Raw genomic sequence first — 14,027 nt, 5'->3', positions numbered from 1 at the left:
TCCTTCTCTCCTTATAGATTAAAAATTGTGTTCCTTAATTACATTAAAGGAAGTTGTGTTCTTTTTGTCTGTTAGCATCTTTCAGTCAGTCTCATCATCAGCATCCTTGTGGCAACCAAATGGTGATAATTATAACAAATGATAACTTCTGTTTTTGAATTATGTTTCAGGGTGATTACAACTCAGAAATTCATCTGATCACAAGAGAAAGAGATGAACTTCAGCATATGCTAGAAAGATTTGAAAAACATATGGAGGATATACAGTCCAATGTTAAATTATTGACAGCAGAAAGAGATAAACTAAGTGTCTTATATAATGAAGTAAGATATTGATTATAATTAAGCCAACAGATTATATAGCACCAGTTAACTGTAATGGTACCAGTATATATCCTTTAAATTACTGTAATATATGGACCTTAGTGATTTTCCTTCAGAGTTAGAATTAATAAGTAACAGTTTCTACTATCATCCTGTTCCCAAAGCAGAGATTTCTATTGCTTTTTCTTATTTATTCTTCCTCTTTTCTAGCTTATCTATGGGTCAGGTCAGTTAGGGATAATTCCCTATTTCTAAAACTGCTGAATGAGTCTCAGCCTGACTCTGAGCCAAGTGTATCCTTGGGATTCAGACATGTTGGGGTATGTCTGTGAAACAGTGGGTAGCACTCACTAATTGGATATTAAGGACTTAGCCTCTAGGGATAGGGAGGGGAGATTCAATACAGTTTGGGCTAATTATAAAGCCTCAGTTGTTAGAGGGCAAGGTGAGTCTGAGCAAAGCATGGTGTTTATCACCAAAATTTGTTCCCATACCAATCTCCCATGAAATCCTATTGCTATTTTTAGAGGGAGAAAGGACATACGGGTTAAGAGGCCAAGTTGAAAAAGCCGTTTTCACTTCTGGTGCTTTTTTGGGATTCTGCAGTACAAATTGATCCACTTCTGGGCTTTTGCCACTGTTAGCTTAGATTTCTGCTTTCTTGGGACTGCTTAGTTTATTACTAGTTGTCCATGTGCTATTTGATTTCCCAAATTTTGTGACTGGCACTTCCCTCAATCTCCTTGTCCTTTGTTTTTATTATTACTATTATTACATTAATCCTTTTACTCTCATTTTGGTGGCATTTGGGAAGAGAGCAAAAGTAGCATATGTTTAGTTGCCTTTTTTAAACTGGGAGCATGTCCAATGTTTTTTAATTTATATCTTTAATACATTAAGGCTCAGGAAGAATTATCTGCACTCAGACAAGAATCTACCCAAACCGCAATCTCCCATAATACTGTTAGTCTTATGGAAAAGGAAAAAGAACTTGCATTATCTGACTTAAGAAGGATTATGGCAGAAAAAGAAGCTTTAAAAGAAAAGTTAAAAGTACGTATTGACTTAATTGACTTATTTTTAAAAGATAATTTATTGAGAAAAGGGGAGGTCTTTTTATATGTTTTCCTGTGACATGACTATTTTGAATCTAGATCAGGGGTTGGCAGACAATGACACATGAGCCAAATCCAGAACGCTGTGTTTTTGTATGGACCGTGTGCTAAGAATGGTTTTTACATTTTAAAATCATTGAAAAAATATCAAAAGAAAAATATTTCATGAGACGTGAAAATTATGAAACTCAAATTTCATTGTTGATAATACTCATTAATTGGAATACTCATTGGAATACTCATTCGTTTATGTGTTTTGTGTAGCTTTTTTTGTGCTGCAGTGGCAGAGTTGAGTAACTGCAATAAAAACTGTATGGTCCACAAAGCCTAAATTTTTATCATCTGGTTCTTTATAGAAAAGAACCAACCTCTGATCTCAATAGGAAGTCCTTCATGTGGAGGGGCATTATCTTTTTTTGCAAAACAACTTCATTGAGATATTCACTTTACTATATAATTCACCCATTTAAAGTGTACAATGCTTTGGCTTTAGTATATTCACAGCCTTGTTCAACCATCACCACAATCAATTTTAGAGGATTTTCATTACCTCGAAAAGAAACCCTGTACCCAGTAGCAGCCACTCTTAATTTTCCCCAGCCTCCTCAGGCCTAGACAACCACTAATCTACTTTCTATCTCTAGATTTACCTACTCGGGACATTTCATATAAATTGAATCATTCAGTATGTGTTTCTTTATGTCTGGCTTCCATAGCTTAGCATAATGTTTTCAAGGTTCATCCATTATGTAGTATGTATCAATACTTTATTCCTTTTTATTGTGGAATAATATTCCATTTTATGGATAGAAAATATTTTATCATTGGGGTGGTTTCTGCTTTTTGGCTGTTATGAATAATGGTGCTATGAACATTTGTGTACAACTTTTTATGTGGATATATGTTTTCACTTATCTTGGACGTATACCTAGATTCATATGATAACTATAACTAACCATATGAGCAACTGCCAAGCTGTTTTCCAAAGTGGCTTTACCATTTATATTCCCACCAACAGTGTACAAGAGTTCTAATTTCTGTACATCCTCACCAATACTTGTTATTAGGTTTTTTATTATCATCATGCTGGTGGGCGTGAAGTAGTATCCATTGTGGTTTTCATTTGCATTTCTCTGTTAGCGAATGTGCTTATTTTCAGTGCTTATTTGGTCACTTGTATATCTTCTTTAGTGTCTATTCAGATCCTTTGCCCATTTTTAAGTGGGGTTGTCTCATTATTATTGAATTATAAGAATATTTTGTATCAATATATTCTCAATATAGTCCCCTTATCAGATATATGATTTGCAGATACTTTCCCCCATTCAGTGGGTTGTCTTTTCATTTTCTTAGTATTGTCCTTTGAAGCACAGATAGTTTTTAATTTTGATGAAGTCCAATTTATCTATTTTTTCTTTTATTGTGTGTGCTTTTGGTATAATATCTAGGGACAGTATATTTTATAATCTCCCCCAAAATTTTAATATACATAAAGCACTTAATACTACTCAGTACATTATAAGAACTCAATATTAAACTATTACTGTTAACTATTACAGAGTCCATAGTTTACTTCCAATAAATATTATTGAATTAATGCTTAGAAATTAGTCGCTAAGATTAAGAATAAAAACATTTAAGTATTAGAAGGGTAGTCTTTATGTCATAAATTTTCAGTTAAAGTTTTACCCCTACAAAATACTTTTAATTGGGATCCTTTGGAATATTGCCTTCCAAAAAGTGCTTTTTTATAAAAATAATTGTTAAAATTACCAAATGGAAAACTGTGCAATATGGCAAGTTTTAGTACAAGCTACTGGTTTAGCCTTTTCCATATCATTGAAATGACTAAGGAATGTAAAAACAGGATTAAAAAAATGTACTTATACCAAAAACTCAGAAAAAGTGACATTCATATGACCAGAATCTTTCTGGATTACAAGAGTCAGGATTTATGAGTTTGCAATAGGTCTTTTACATAAAAACTGAACTAATCCTCTCATTCTTTAAGTCTTCTCTAGTAGTTTCCTGTTGTTCCACTATCTATCTACCCAGTTGTTGAACCCAGGCACTGAGTCCTCTTTCCCTGAAAGCTCCTATCTCTCATTTAATCACAAAGTCCTATTGATGCTACCTCTTAAATAATAGTTAACATTTATTAAGCCCTTTCCATGTGGGAAGCTCTGTTCTGAGTGCTTTTTACAAGAGCTATCTCAATAAATCTTCACAATTGCCTTTTTAGTCAGGTAATGCTTACAGATGTGGTCTCTGAGTTACAGTGAGTTTAAATAATTTGCCCAACCAACAGACACGTGAAAAGATGCTCAACATCGCTAATCATCAGAGAAATGACATTCAAAACCGCAACGAGATTATCACCTTATACCTGTCAGAATGGCTGTCGTCAAAAAAAAAAAAAAACACAAATAGCGAATGTTGGCAAGGTTGTGGAGAAAAGGGAACCCTTGTATACTGTTGGTGGGAATGTAAATTGGTGCAGCCACTGTGGAAAACAGTACACAGGTTCCTCAGAAACCTAAAAATGCAACTACTGTATGATCCAGCAATTTCACTCCTGGGTATATATCTGAAGAAAAGGAAAACACTAATTCGAAAAGATATATGTTCATAGCAGCATTATTTATAGTTGCCAAGATATGGACGCAACTTAAGTGTCCATCAACAAATGAATGGATAAAGAAGATGTGATATATATACATATATATATATATATATATACATATATATATATATATATATATGTATATATATATATATATATATACACACACACACACACAATGGAGTACCCACTCAGCCATAAAAAAAGAATTAAATTTTGGCGTTTGCAACAACATGGGTGGACTTGGAGGGTATTATGCTTAGGTAAGTCAGAGGAAGAGAAATACTGTCTGTTATCACTTATATATAGAATCTAAATAAAACAAACTAGTGAATATAACAAAAAAGAATCAGACTCACAGATATAGAGAATAAACTAGTGGTGACCAGTGGGGAGAGGGAAGGGGAGAGGAGCAAAATGGGGTAGGAGATTAAGAGGTACAAACACCTATGTATAAAATAAATAAGCTACAAGGATATATTGTACAGCACAGGGAATACAGCCAGTATTTTATAAAAACTATAAATGAAGTATAATCTTTAAAAATTGTGAGTCACTATGTTGTACACCTAAGACATATAATATTGTGGATCAACTATACCTTAATTTTAAAAAAGCAGTAATAATAATTTGTCCAAGATCACCTACTAATGAAGTCACAAAGAATCTGGCTCCTCAGCTCACAGTGGTTTCTCTTCAATCAGCCTACTTGTTTCTGTTCCCCTGCTACCATCCTATTCTGGCCATTGTTCTCTCTCAACTGCACTAGTGTATTAGCGGCCTCTCAAATCTGTATTTCACACTGAAGTCAGAGTCATCTTTCAAAGATGTAAATCCGATCACATCACTTCCTATTTAAAATCCATTAACTGTTTTCAGGGACTTCGATGATTGGCCCTTGCCTACTTCAAGGTCTAGCTTCTTTTCCCCAAGCTCATCCCCCCCATTCCTCACCCCTCAGTTTCTCAATGCCAGGCTTAATGGACTTTTTCTTGCCCTCAACTTTCTAAGGAAAAAATCCTTCACCCCTTCCAGTCCCCTCACCTGGCTAATTCCTGTTCATCCTTTATAGCCAAGTTAAACATCATTTCCTCACAAAGGAAATGAACCCTAGATCCTAGACTCCCTTTCAGTATGTCGCCATAAAGTTCCTTTTCCTAGCAGAATATTCATGGATTTTATTTTAATATCTGTTTAAGGTTTGTCTTTAATAGACTACAATGTCTATGATATCAGAGACTTTATCCATTTTACTGTATTCCTAATACCTTACTTGGTGCTGGGTATATAGTAGGTACTCAATACCAGTCCAATGATTTAATAAACAAAAAAATGCATACAGCACAGTGATCTTTTCAATGAAATATATAATCCAAACATCAGATGTCTTTACTTATTTTTAATGAATAACATGGATGGAAGTAAGAATTTGCACGAAAAATTCTCACAGAACGCCAACATATCACTTGTCCTAGACTTAGCATCAGCAAAAGTTGGATAACGTAATATAACCAAAAATAACAACACTCATGTTTACACTGTTGACCAGCTCATTGTTGAAACTGATCACTTGCATGGCCCTGTAGTGTTCTGCTTCCTGTGTCTTTCTGATCCCATCTGTTCTTCCTTTATACTCTTTTTCTCTTTCATCTCCTCTCATGAGGGCATTCTCCTGAGCTTACTTAACCTGCTGGGTTTCTCCCTTTATAGTTGTGCTAATGGATTGATCTGTGTAAATCTTTATAAATGAACCCATACCAATCTGTGTCTTGTTATAGTCATACATGGAGGTAAAGCATAAAAGATGAGAACCTCTTGTGTTTTTGTTTTCAACCAAAAGCAGTGTTTTGGTAAAATTTCGAATGATTTTCTTTCTAAAACATTTCTATGTTATAAAAAGACAGATAAAATAGTACTGTAGACTTGCATTGCTTACTTTGGTAATTTTGTTTTATTATCTGATGTGAGTGAACATCTATAAAATTCTCTTACAGCATCTCCATGAAATGAGTATTTTGGGAAAATCAGAATTAGAGAAAACTGTTGAACATTTGACATGTGTTAATCACCAGGTAATTTATCAAACTGAATTTGAGGTATATTTTGTTATATGAATGACTATTTTAATTATAGTTTTAATGTACTGTATGTTTTTTTTGTTTGTTTTTCTTTATCTTTTTTTAATTCACATCTTTATTGGAGTATAATTGCTTTACAATATTGTGTTAGTTTCTGCTCTATAACAAAGTGAATCAGCTATATGTATACATACATCCCCATATCCCCTCCCTCTTGTGTCTCCTCCCACCCTCCCTATCCCACCCCTCTAGGTGGTCACAAAGCACTGAGCTGATCTCCCTGTGCTATACAGTTGCTTCCCACTAGCTATCTATTTTACATTTGGTAGTGTATATATGTCCATGCCCTCTCTCACTTCATCCCAGCTTACCCTTCCCCCGCCCAGCCCCCATGTCCTCAAATCCATCCTCTACATCTGTGTCTTTATTCCGGTCCTGACCCTAGGTTCATCAGAACCATTTTTTTTTTTAGATTCCATATATATGTGTTAGCATATGGTATTTGTTTTTTTTTTTTTATGTTTTTAAAATTAAAAAATAATATGTTAGAGAAACTGTATAACAGTGACTAGGAGTATGTACTCTGAAGGTTGACTGCTTAGATTCAAATCCATCTTTGTCACCTGTTACCTGTAGGCAAGTTTCTTAAACTTTTCATCGCTTAATTTCTTTATTTGTAAGATAGAAATGGTGCTAATACTTACTTCTTAGAGTTTTTGTGAAAATTAAATGAGTTAATAGATATCAAGAACTTAGTATAGTTACTGACATATCGTAAGCACTCAGTAAGTGTTAGCTATGATTATCGTTGTTTTGCTCTTGTTTAAAAAATCATGTAATACAGACTTAGAGTAAAAAGTGAAAATCATTTTCATTCCTTATTGCTCTCACTAGAGATAGGGCTTTTAACAAATTGGTATGTGTTCTGATAGTCTTTTTTTCTTTCTGTGTTTTGTTTTGACTAGTTTCTTTTTCCCTGTCTTCATTGTTTTTATTTGTCTGCTAATTCTATCATCTGTTTCTATCAGCTTTGGGCCACTTGATTTTTTTCCCTCTTCCTCATAGGTTGTATTTTCCTGCTTCTTTGTATGCCTGGTAACTTTAGATTGGATGTCAGACATTGTGAATTTTATTTTCTTGGTTGCTGGAGAGCTTGTATTCCTAGAAACACTCTTGAAGTTTGTTCTGGGATACACTTAAGACAGATGGAGGTAGCTTGTTACTTTTTGGTTTTGCTTTTAAGCTTAATTAGGTGGGACTAGAATGGCATTTAGTTTCGGACTAATTTTGTTTTACTACTGAAACCAAATCTTTTTGAGTACGCTCACTACCAGTTGCCTCATGAATTATGAGGTTTTCAAATGACTGATGGGAAAAGAACCTATTCCTGGCCCTGCATGAGCCCTCAGTACTGTTCCCTCTAATTCTTTGATGGTTCTTTCCCTGGCCTTGGGTAGCTCTCTGTGAGCTGTGCTCTCCTCAGCTGAAGATTCAAGGGGCACCGTTTATAGATCTCTGGTGCTCTTACTCTGTGCAGTTCTCCTCCAGTATCCACCCTGCGAATTCTACCTGCTTTGGCCTCCCTTGACTCTCAGTCCTGTATTCTGAACTTACAGGAATCACCAGGTCCAGCTGGTTTCTTTCCCTGTGCCACAGCCTGGAAATTCTTCAGGCAATAAACTGGAACAATTATAGGGCTCATCTCACTTGTTTCATCTCTCAGGGATCACTATCCATCATTGCCTAATGGCCAGTGTCTGGAAAACCATTGTTCCATATACTTTGCCCAAATTTTTAGTTATTTCAGGTAAAAGGGTCCCTGTCACTCTAGCCTGCCCAGAATCTGAAAGCAAGAATTAATGAACTGGAAAATATATCTGAAGTACTAGAAGTCATTGGAAAGAGACTAGGAGATAGAAAATATAAAATAAGTTAAAGCCTTAGAGAATAAAGTGAGAAGGTCCAACATTTATTTAGTCAAAATTCTAGGAGAATATAATAAAATATGGGAGAAGGCTGTATTTGAAGACATAATAACTGATACTTTTCTAGGTATGATAGAAAACACAGGAATCCTCTGATTCAGGATGTACAGTGAATTCTAGTAGCATGACAAATCCTAAGCAAGATAAAAAGAAAATCCATACCATTTTTATAGCAGTAAATAATTCAAGATACCTATGTATAATTTTGCAGGATCTTAATAGAAAACATTTTGCATCCTTACTGAAAGACATTAAGGAAGACCTAAGTAAGTGGAGAGATATATCCAATTTATTAAAAAGGTGACAGATATTATGTTTATAAAAAAATGTAAATTCTCACCAAGTTCATCTGTAGAGTTGATGTAGTTTCAGCTGAAATCCCAAGAAGATGGGTGGGTGGGTGGATGTGTGTGAGAGTGAACACTGACAATAGATTTTAAAATTTACATGGAAGCAAAGAGCCAAGAATCACGAAGAAATTTTAAAGAAGAACGTGGTGTGGAACTTGTCTTACTAGATATGAAGGCTTTAGAGTTATTAATTAAGATAGGGTGGTAGTGCTCAGGGATTAAGAGAGTGATAAAACCCAGCAGAGAGCAAACCCACAAAATTGTGTCTGGGACAATTGTTCATATATATGTATATAAAAAAGTAATTGGGGACTTCCCCTGTGGTCCAGTGGGAAAGACTCTGCACTCCCAATGAAGAGGGCCCAGGTTTGATCCCTGGTCAGGAAACTAGATCACACATGCATGCCGTAACTAAGAGTCCGCATGCCACAACTAAAAGATACCACATGCCGCAACGAAGATCTCGTGTGCCGCACCTAAGACCCAGCGCAGTCTAGATAGATGGATGGATGGATGGATGGATGGATGGATGAATGGATAGGTAGATAGATAGATAGATATTTTTTTAAATAAAAAATAAAAGAGGAATTGGATCCTACCTAAAATATACCAGACCCAAAAATCAGTTCAAGGTTACTTGCAACCTTGAATGTTCAAGAAATAGCTACAAATTTTAGAAGAAAATACAAGAGAAAAATCTTTTTTACCTTGACAAAATAATAATAATAGCAATCATTTATATAGCATTTACTGTGTGTCAGGTACTATTCTCAACATTTTATATATATTCATGTATATCATTTTAATTCTCACAACAACCATAAGAAGTAAATGCTAATATTATCCTTATTTCACAGATAAAGAAACAGAGGGGAAGCTTGCCCAAGATCACACAGCTAGCAGGTGTCAGGTGCCAGTGTTTGCTCCTAAACAAGACACAAATAAGTTTATTCCTTTAAAGAAAACATAGATAAATAGGACCACATTGACAAGAACATCTTTGTTTATCCAATTGCCATAAATTGAAAAGACAAGCCACTAATGCAGAGAACAACTTACCATACATTTAACCTAAAAAAAACTCAACAGAAGATGTGAATTGACACTTCATGGCAGAAGAAATTATAAATGGTTAATAAATATAAAAAGATGTTCTACCTCAATAAGGGGAAATACCAATTACAACCACAGCAAAATCATTTCACATCCATCAGAAATTAACAAGTTATAGCTAGTATTATTAGTTTTGTGAAGCTTCTGGGAGTGCAAACTGGTGGTACCTCTTTGGAGAATAATTTGGCATTGTTCTAGGTTAGCAAAGGCATACTCTATTAGCCAGCAAATACATTTCTAGACTTTGACCCTGGGTCAAAGTCAATAAACTATGGTCTCTAGACCACATCTGGTCTCCAGTCTGTTTTTGTAATAAAGTTTTTATTGGAACACAGCCATGCTTATTTGTTAATACATTGTTTATGGCTGTGTCTTTGTTACAGTAGAGTAGTGGCAAAGGACCATATGGCTCACAAAACCTAAAATGTTTACTCTCTGACAGAAAAAAGAAAACAATCTGGATGTCAGTTGTGAGGAAAATAAACAGTGGTAAGTCATACAATGGCGTGTTACAGAGCAACATAAATGAATGAATAATAGCTACAAACATCAACATGCATGAATCTTGCAACTATGATGTTGAAGAAAACATGCAGTATGATTCTGCTTATGTAAAGTTGAAAACCATGCTAACCTAAACTGTAAATTGTTTGGAGATTGATACAAATGTGGTGTGCTAAGGAAAAGCAAGAAATGAGAAACAGAAGACTCAGGTTAGTGGATACTGCGGGCAGGAGTTAGGGGATGTCACTGGAGACTGCTCACAGTAGTGTCAAAGGTTCAGGTAATATTTTTTAAGCCAGGTGATGGGTACACAAATGTTCTTGTTTTTAGTCTTTATACCACACATGTACTCTTGTTTGAACAAGAATTCTGGAAGATTTTTAGTGCAAAAAATTTTTTTTTCCTTTCCCACCTCCATATCCCACAAATTACCATCCACAATTCTCTTTCCTGGTGTTTACTTCCCTGTTTCTAAATAATGTGCTCGTGCTATTTAGTCTTTATTGATTTAAGGTTATTTAGTGAGTCTCCGTGATGGTAGATGATGGATTAGCACTCCCCTTTTCTTCCCCCATTACATAGTTTAATTACATATTTTGCTCACTTAAGTAGTTATTGTTTATATTACCAAGACTTCTCGTGGTTTATGGCTCAGCCAAGTGGGACAGTACTACTCTTACCTTTTTTCTTGTAGACCATTTTCCTGGAGTTAATAATTGCTTTTGCTTTGTTTTGTTTCATTTTGTTTTTTGTTACTTTTCTGTTTTTCATTGCTAATTTTTATCAAGAACTCCATCTCTGCCACATGCCTTTCAATATTTTTTGAGTTTTCAAACTTACCAGTTCTGGTCTTTTTCCCCCTTTTTCCTCCTTCTTGAGCTTTCTGTCTTGATTCATTATGGACTATGTCTCTCCATAGCTGTCCTCATAAGACTTTCCCTGTCCCCCTCTCCTGTGTTGAACCTCATATTTTCTTCTTTTCTTGGTTTGTTCCTTCATTATGGTATAGCATCTTCTCCAGCAGTTTCCTGAAAAAGAATACATGGGAGGAAATTTTTTTGGTACTCTACTTGTCTGAAAATGTCTTTATTGAACTTTTATAATTTATGATTTGGCTCAGGCATATGGCAGTCCAGACTGGAAAATTATTTTCACTAAAAATTTTGAATACTGTTCTCCATTGGTCCTTCAACTTTCTTTGAGATGTCTGATGCTATTCTTTTCTGAGTCCTCTGTACATGACATGTTTTTATTTCTGAAAGGATTCGGGGTTTTCTCTTTATCTTGTGTCTTCAATTTACTATACTCTTCTGTTTTCTCTCTCTGGAGCTTTATTTGTTGGTTTTAGACTTCCTAAAGAGATCTAATATTCTTATCATTTCTCCTTTATTTTCTCTTTGACTTTTTGTTCAACTTTCTGGGAGATTGCCTCAACTTTGTCTTTTAGCCCATCTATTGATTTTTTAAATATATTTGATTTCCAAGAGAACTTTCTAGAAAGAGATAACTGGGGTATGAGTGTCCCAGTATATAGACTTTCAGCCAATCTCCTTGTTCAGTTCTCTTTGTGACCCCACCTCACGGCTTCATGCCTCCACGTGTTGAGCTTCTTCAGGCTAACTCAACTGGCTGCGCTCCTTGGTATTCCCGACTGTGGCCATTTTAGGTCAGTGATTCTCTACTGGGGCCAGTTCTGCCTCCTAAGAGATATTTGGCAATATCTGGAGAATTTTTGTCTGTCACAATTAGGGGAAAAAGTACTTATTGTATCTGGTAAGCAGAAGGCAGGGATGTCGCTAAACGTCCTACAGTGCACAGGACGGCCCTCACAACAAACAATTATCTGGCCTCAAAGGTCATTAGTTCCTAGGTTCAGACCCTGCTTTAGATTGTATATATCTTTCTTCCACTCTGAACCACTCTCTGCTCTGTCTTCCACAAGTTTTTGAAGTCACTTGTTCACCCTTGTTTTCTCTCTTGTTCTCTCTGTCCTTATGAGTATATAACCTTATTTCTTTACTGTCATTTTAGCACTGTTTCCAGAAGAAGGAGTGTTAAAAATGTGTGTGGTCAGTCTACAGTTTCAACTGGAAGACTGAAATTTATCACTAATGTTTCTTGGTTTTGAATTTTGTATATAGATCATTATTGCATCTGGAATTTATTTTTGTACGTAAAATAGAATAGAATCTAGCTAATTTTTTGTCTCCGATGAGTGGCTATCCAGCTCTATTTTTAAAAAGTTTATTCTTTTCCCACTTTCTTAAAATGCTGCCTTTTCTAAACTTATATCTGTGATGTATCTGCTTATCCATATGTGAAATCCATACTGTCTTAATTATAGTAGCTTTTTCATTTATTTTGATATCTCATAAAGCAAGTCTAGCTGCAGTCTTCCTCCCGCCCCCCATTTTTACTGTTTTTTCTTAACTTCCTTTTTTCCTAAATAAATTTTAGAATGAAATCTGAGTCACCCATCTAATTTTAAAAAGGTTGTGTCAAGATTCTTACTGAAATTTTATTGAATTTACAATTATTTCAGGAAATTTTAATCCCTTTCCAATATTGTGTTCCCATTCAGAAATATGGTGTGTCTTCACATTGTCAGGTTGTGTTTTATGCTCTTCAGGAACATGTTACAGGTTCCTCATATAAATCTTGTCCATTTTGTGTTTGGGTTACGGTATTTTCTGCTCTGATCTTTCTTCAGTTCAGTCCTAGCTACGTTTTTTTTTAGAAATTTCTCAAAATTTTGGCCTGCTAGTGGTTTCCCTTCATTGCTGTTATGGATACATTCTTTTCTTCCTTTCTTGCCTTTCTTTTTTGGTATCTTTTCTTTGATTTCAATGATATTGAAGAGGAGAGAGAGAAAAATGTGTTTGCCTATTCTGACATCTAGAACCTAAAGTGTACACATGACTTTTAAAGTATTTTTAAATAAATCTAATTTATTTCCTTAGTTTTCTTCCAGAAATATTATGAAAGAGTGCTTAAGGAAAAGAAACTGAGACATATACCTATTAATTTTTAAAATTTAATTATAGCTTGAAAACGAAAATTGTGAATTAAAGTCTAAAATGTTAAAAATGAAAGAAACAATAGAGTCTTTAGAGAAAAAAGTAAAACTCCAAGCTCAAAAACTTAGCCATGTGACTGGTGACTCATCTCATCAGAAAACAGAGATGAACTCACTTAGGTAAGTTTATTGAAAGTTTCATTTCTCTTCTGGGAACAAGCTTGTTGCTATATAAGGTTCATAATGGTGGCATTTTGGACTAGGCCTTTGAAAAGCAGTAGTTCTCAAAGTTGGCTTTGCAGCAGAATCACTTGGGGAGCTTTTGTAAAGTATGGATTTAGGGACTGATCTCTGGAGGTTCCTGTTCACTGAGTGAATCTGGGTAAGTTTTGAGTATCTGTACTTCTAAAGACTTTCATAGCTTGATATGATTGCAGGCAAATTTTTGTACCTACCTCCTTCTAAAATCTCCCTAACAGATACAGGTGTACTTTGTTTTATTGTGCTTCAATTTATTGTGCTTTGCAGATGTTGTGTTTTTTACAAATTGAAGGTTTTTGGCAAACCTGCATCAAGCAAGTTTATTGGTGCCTTATTTCCAACAGCATTTGCTCACTTCATGTTTCTGTGTCACATTTTGGTAATTCTTGCAATATTTCAAACTTTTTCGTAATTCTTATATTTGTTATGATGATCTGTGATCAGTGAGCTTTGACTATTACTACAACTCACTGAAGGCTCAGATGATGGTTACTATTTTTTAGAAATAAGGTTTTTTAAATTAAGGTGTGTGCATCGTTTTTTTCAGACATAATGCTGTTGCACACCTAATAGACTACAGTATAGTACAGACATAACTTTTATTTACTTATTTTTTTAATGGCTTTGAATTTTTAATTTAATATTTTTTATTGAAGTAT

General features: G+C 34.8%; 1 protein-coding gene across 1 annotated transcript in view; it reads left to right on the top strand.

Moving 5' to 3' along the window:
- The window catches only part of CEP135 (centrosomal protein 135), a 68,208-nt gene that overhangs the window by 32,849 nt on the left and 21,332 nt on the right, over positions 1 to 14,027 (top strand). Inside the window, exons 11-14 of the mRNA XM_065877903.1 lie at positions 171 to 323; positions 1,224 to 1,376; positions 6,056 to 6,133; positions 13,136 to 13,287. Of these exons, the coding sequence (XP_065733975.1) occupies positions 171 to 323; positions 1,224 to 1,376; positions 6,056 to 6,133; positions 13,136 to 13,287 (536 nt within the window). The remainder of the gene's footprint in view (positions 1 to 170; positions 324 to 1,223; positions 1,377 to 6,055; positions 6,134 to 13,135; positions 13,288 to 14,027) is intronic.

The sequence above is a fragment of the Phocoena phocoena genome, chromosome 5 (genome assembly GCF_963924675.1).
Source record: "Phocoena phocoena chromosome 5, mPhoPho1.1, whole genome shotgun sequence".
Classification (NCBI taxonomy): domain Eukaryota; kingdom Metazoa; phylum Chordata; class Mammalia; order Artiodactyla; family Phocoenidae; genus Phocoena; species Phocoena phocoena.
Note: the sequence above shows the minus strand (reverse complement) of the source record. Positions and strands in the feature narration are given on the sequence as shown.